The 6,000-nt window shown below is 45.1% G+C and overlaps 1 protein-coding gene across 3 annotated transcripts in view; it reads left to right on the top strand.

Moving 5' to 3' along the window:
- The first annotated feature begins 248 nt into the window (after positions 1-248).
- Positions 249-6,000, top strand: part of FAM120B (family with sequence similarity 120B) — an 85,120-nt gene continuing 79,368 nt past the window's right edge. For 2 of the 3 annotated variants that reach the window (XR_002103697.1, XM_019549907.1), the window contains exons 1-2: positions 249-362; positions 4,933-5,988. Coding sequence is in view for 2 of the 3 variants with exons in the window: in XM_019549907.1 (XP_019405452.1) it covers positions 4,969-5,988 (1,020 nt within the window). In the remaining variant the exon portion in view is untranslated. The remainder of the gene's footprint in view (positions 363-4,932; positions 5,989-6,000) is intronic. The other variant, XM_019549906.1, reaches the window with a different exon arrangement.

Raw genomic sequence — 6,000 nt, 5'->3', positions numbered from 1 at the left:
TGTATGTGTGCATACACGTATGCATGTACGTATATTCTGCATATATATGCCCGTGCATGCGTGTGGTGCCTCATTGCAAAGCCTCCGCACGTGCGAGGAGCCGCCCCCACAGCTCAGCGGGAGCGGAACCGAGCGCAATGGGGGCGGGGCAGGGGCGGGAGGCTGAGCGCGTGGGAAGGGTCCGCTCAGTCGGCGCGGCAGTGCTCCCTCCCAACGCTGTCGTCGCTCCCAGCCAGCGCCCAGCGCCCGGGGCAGCTTCGCGGAGAGCGCGGGCGCGGACCACTCTGCCCCGCCCTCCCCTTCTACGACAGCGGAAGCGGAAGCGCTGCCTCGGTTTAGCGCGGGGTTGCCGACGTTGCTAGGTAGGGCCTTAGCTACCGAAGGACAGTGCGACCTCCCTCTCTTCCCACCCCCCTCTCCCCTGCGAGGGGCCGAGCGTGGGGCCGGCAGTGCCCCGTGGCCGCGGGTGCTGCCCTTCTCCGGGCTGCGCTGCGGGGCCTGCCGGAAACCTCCGGGATGTCTCCCTGCTGCTGGCACAGCGGGGCTGCCCTGGCAGAGCAGGGAGCAGTGGTCCCGAGGGACAGAGGGGGGACTTTAGGTAGGGTGTGAGGAGGAGCTGTCTTGTCTCTTTTAAACGACAGGATTGACGTATGTCGTAGGTATCTAGGTCCTAGGAATACCTTTTGCATGGGGAGGGTAGTGAAGTACTGGAACAGGTGACCTGGAGAGGTTGAGGACTCTCCATCCTTGGAGGTTTTTAAGGTCCAGTTTGACAAAGTCTTGGCTGGGATGATCTAGTTGGGGCTCGTCCTGCCTTGAACAAGGGATTGGACTAGATGACCCTCCAAGGTCCCTTCCATCCCCCATTTTCTAGGATTCTCCCTAACCATGCTGACACTGCACGCCACCCCTTGCAGGGTTTTCAAGGTGCCCTGAAGTGGGGACAGCCGGTTTGAGACATGCCGCTTCACGCAATGGATGCACTAATGCTTGTGTTGTGCAAGAGGGGGGCTGCCTGCTGTTGAGATAAAGTCAGTAGTATTTTGCTGCCAGGTTGTCACTGAGCCGCAGCCCTGGGGAGCTGTGCGCAGCTGTGTGTGGGTGCGCACAGCTTGGAGCAGCCCAACTTGGAAAAAAGCAGCAGATTCAGGCCGTACCCATTGGGCGCCTATACACCTGCAGCAAGGCTCCTCCAACATGCTGCAATTCAGGGGTGGGCAAAATGTTAGCCAGAAGTGGCCTGCTAGGCCATTCTATCCGGCCCACAGGGCCCCTAAAAAACTTAGAAAATTAATATTTATCTGCCCCTGGCTGTCTGTCATGTGGCCCTTGATTGCTTGCCAAAACTCAGTAAGCGGCCCTCCGGCTGAAATAATTGCCCGCCCCTGCTGTAACTACAGCATGTCGGAGCAGACGCGATTACATCCAATGTGGTATATTAAACTGTCAAGTGTTAGTGACCTGAGCCAGGAATGCTATAAGAGTTTTGTATAAATGTGGAGAGTAAGATCCAGTTACTCCAGTCTATCCTGTCCACTTGACACATGAAAGTGGACAGGATAAAGTCTGACCATGAGCCTCCAGTAACTACTATGCTCCAGCATCCTTCTGGATCTCGTGTATCAGTATCCCTACACTTAAAAATGGCAGCAGGGGCACTTTATCTAAGGCTTGTTCAATGAGCTTTAGATAAAGCATGCCCCCCCTCCCCATCTTGAAGCATGGGGATGCTGATACATGAGATGCTCCAGCTGCTCTAATTAAAGCGCCCACTCCCAGAGCACATGTATAAATGCCCATTGTTTTTAGTGGGGCTGTCTGGTGTTCAGAATTGGCAGGAAAATTACAGAATCTTTCATCTTTTGGTTGTCCATTCAAGCTCACCTGTGTTATTAGTGAAAAAGGAAGACTGTTTGAAGTAGTAGAATCTCATGGTTTGAGCCCCTTTCCAATATCACAGGAAAAAACCCCACTCTATTTGTCATAATACTGGTATCTGTATCATAAAAAGATGATGCTGTTTCACATGAAGCTGAACGCTTTCTGCTAGTTTACACTGACTGCTAAGTTATGGTCATAATTGTGACATCTGGTTTTATTGTTCACAAGTGCATACAGACATGATCCAATTTTGATGTGGGCAAGCTCAAATTGGCACACGTGTCAGTCTCAGCAGGGGGGTTGAGTGAAAAGGACTGGAGGCTGAGCTATCTTCTTGCCCAGAGGTGGCATGTAGGACCATAGTGACAAGTTTGTCGAAGGGTTGGGGCAAAGCTGGGGCAACTTTCAGTGCTAATTTAGCTTAGGCTGTTCTGTGGTTTAAAAGAGTCTTTTAATCTCTTGTACTACCTGTTTCAACTGCTCTAGTATGATGGAACAAAGTTAAGGCTTTAATACTGTTTTGAATGCTTTGAGCATGCTTATGGGACATACTGCTAAATTCTGCAGCCTGTCTATACTAGAGCTCTTGCAGTTGTTTCTATTGATAAGATTCAACTAGTGCTAGCAGTTGTGGGACACTTTCTGAAAAATTTCTGCAGTGTAGATGGGCCTTAGTAATTAAACAAAGGAAAGTTTCAGGTATAGACACATCCAATAATACTGGGAAATATTTCCATAAGTGTGTGATTACTTAGCTGTTAAATTGTTCAGTGCAAGTCTTTTGCTTCTTTTGGTAAGGAATGAATGAGCAGATCATAGGCAACTGTTTTTCAGACCTATTGCTTTTCTACAGAAGCAGTTTAAATTACCTTTAAAGGGCCAATAGTCACCTATTAGAGGAGTGCTCAGCCCTACTCTGAGGGTCAGATCTGGCCTGTGGCACCATATCATCTGTCCTGCGGGGTGCCCCAAGGCCCCTTGGACTATGGCTCTATGTGGTAGATAGAGCATGCAGGGTGGCATAGGCCCAATCCCAGCACAGAGGGCTGGGCAGAGGCAACAAAGGGGGTTCCTGGATCCTGATTCCAGCACACAGGGCTGGGTGGGAGTGGCACACAGGGACAGCAGGGTGCCCAATCTGGCCCTGACCCATTCATCTGGTTTGCAGGGCCAAAACTTTGAGTACTACTTGTCTGTTATACGCAGGATGACCTCAGACTGCTCACAACGGTAGTGGAGCGGTTGGGAGGCTACTTTCCTTTCGTATGTGCATCCATAGCTGGGTCTCCAAGGAACATGATAAAGGGTTTCTGGAAAGAAATTCCTGGTGTGATTGTATGTGCTAGTATTCCAGGCATCTGCTGGAGGAAAATGTCCTACTGTGACACACTGCTAGATTCTGATGGCTACCCACATAGTTCTAGAAATAGTATTTGTGGAGAAAGTAATGCTGTGCTTTATACACCTGTGCAGCAGTGAAGGAGAGTAATACTTGCACAAGTGCAGCTTTCTATTTATAAAAAAGTAGTATTGACAGACATTTCACATCATGCCAAAAAGAATGTTTAGGAGCTACATATGAAGGGCGCTAATATTTAAAGTTCTGAGGAAGAAAAAAAACTACACAAACACCTTTCAGAGTTGTAAATCTATAATACTGTTTTTATTCTGGTCTTTCTTTTGTATACTAGAGTCAAATATATTGTAATGTAACACTCCTGATGTAGTTTGTAATTCAAAATGTGAGAAATCAGCAGTGTGAAAGATAGAAAAAACTTGTATCTGCTTAATTAAAACGTTCAGTGACTTTCTTCACTGTTTGGGTGAGAAATGAGGGGGCCATTTTGAATAAAGTCAAAGTAAATCTCCCCCTCCACTCCCAACCAAAACCAGCCTTGTTTTGCTGCATTAAAAAATCAGTACTGATTTTTTTTAATGGAGAGTCTTTTGATGTAAACTATATTTGTATTGGTAGAAAAAAATAGCTAGCATGAAAGCTGTGCAAATCATCTAGCATGAACTAGGATTTCTGTAAATGCAACTTGGAGGCAGGTGGGGGTCTGAGTTTTGTTCTTTTTCTCATATTTATTTTCACAACTTATAAATTGCTTTCTTTTCCATGCTTTTAAATACCACTGCCAGAAAACTTGTGGAAAGAGCTGTGTGTGGCAATTCTTAATATAGGAAAAAATATGAATAACACCTTCCTTTTACTTATTCAGATTCCAGCCATTTTATACTGTTTTAAATTTAGATCAGTTGATTCAAAATGAGCATGTTTGATAGTGACTTGAAAAATGTTTGTCCTGTTAAACATCATTGTAAGCTAACCACACGAACACGTTTCTGTTTATTTAAATTTGTTTTCATCTTGACCTTTTAAGTTTTAAAACTTCATAATAAAATGAATGAAATTTTAAATCTAAAATGTGACTGTTGCAGCTAAAATTACTATGTAGACACTTAATAGTTCCTGATCCTGCAAGTGCATTCCTAGGAGTGAACTAGTGACTATGCTGGGGCTTCAAATAGGCATGTGGGTACAGTACTCGCGTGGATCTGTTTGTTAGATCAAGGCCAAAGTTAGTGAGCACTTGTTCCCACCAATTCCTGAGCCTTGTGAGTGCTCTCTTCTTGAGAATCTAGTCATTAGTCTATGTTGCAGTCTTTAGGCAAAGGAAATGCTACACACTTTTTGCTCTCAACTGTCAGTAGTTGAAAATAGGCATGGTCAATTTTCTTTATACTTTGAATGTTTATATTAAAAATAAATGTTAGCTGTGGGTTGGTTTTCAAGGTAGTATTTCCAACAAGGTAGCCCTTTGCCCTGACACACTGATAGCAAAAGGTGGAAAGCAAAGGACTTAATGAAGATGGCTAGGTGTCTGAGATTTATAGCTGGCAAAACAGGTTCAGAGAGGTGAAGAGCCAAGATCTTAGTCTTTAGTTACACTAGAAACAGAACCCAGTTATCATGATTCCCTATTTCTTTCCTCTGTTGACCATCATTACTTGTGCTTTACAATACTTGTTTGATTTTTCATTTTTCAGATATCTGAAACAATTCGTTGTACAAAGAAGCCAACTATGGGCATTAAAGGTCTTCAGGGATTTGTGGCAAATGTTTGCCATGATGTGCACAAAATGATAAATCTGAAGGAAATGGCAGAAGAACATCGCATGCGTTATCCTGACTCTCCTCCAGTAATTGTGGTAGATGCCCTGAGTTGTATACGACACTGGTATACACCAGAATCTTGGGTTTGTGGTGGCCAGTGGCGAGAGTATCTTGCCAATTTAGAGGATTTTATTAATGCTTTCACAGCAGCTGATATCAAGCTGGTATTCTTTTTTGATGGTGTTGTGGAACAGAAAAAGAGAAGCGAATGGGTTAAACGGAGGTTGAAGAATAACAAGGAAATAGGCAGAATCTTTCAGTCCATCAAGATGTACAGGCAGCAACCAGGGAGAGGGATGTTCTTTATTCCTTCTGGTTTGCCTACTTTCACACGCTTTGCCTTAAAGTCCCTGGGTCAGAAAACAATATGTTCATTGCAAGAAGCAGACTATGAGGTGGCTTCTTATGGACTGCAGCATAATTGCATGGGGATTCTTGGACAAGATACAGACTACCTCATCTATAACACCTCCCCCTACTTCTCCATTGAAAAGCTCTGCTTGGACAAGATGGTCACTGTTATGTATTCCAGGGAGAACCTCTGCCTTGCACTAAATCTTAATATAACAGACCTCCCTTTTTTTGCTTGTCTACTTGGCAATGATGTAGTTCCAGAAGCTACTTTGGAAGGTTTTTGGCATAAATGTTTAACCTCTTGTCCTCCTAAAAGCCAGAGCTATGGCGAAAGGTCTAACATAATTCTGGCTGTAGCAAACTACATAGCAGGACTTCCACGTTCATACAGTAGTGTGAAAAACTTAGAAGAGATGCTACCTTTGGGATCAGACAAGACATTACTGTGCAAGGCAATAGAGTCCTATATCCTGCCTGGTCAGCAGTCTCCCTGGCTTCCTCCCTCTCTATCAAATTCCCAAGCACTCTCAGCCAAGCAGGACACCGGCATGTGCTCAGATCAGGAGATATTTCAGGTATTTGTTTTT

The sequence above is a fragment of the Crocodylus porosus genome, unplaced genomic scaffold, assembly GCF_001723895.1.
Source record: "Crocodylus porosus isolate Cpor-Errol unplaced genomic scaffold, CroPor_comp1, whole genome shotgun sequence".
Classification (NCBI taxonomy): domain Eukaryota; kingdom Metazoa; phylum Chordata; order Crocodylia; family Crocodylidae; genus Crocodylus; species Crocodylus porosus.
This window is presented reverse-complemented; position numbering and strand designations above follow the sequence as displayed.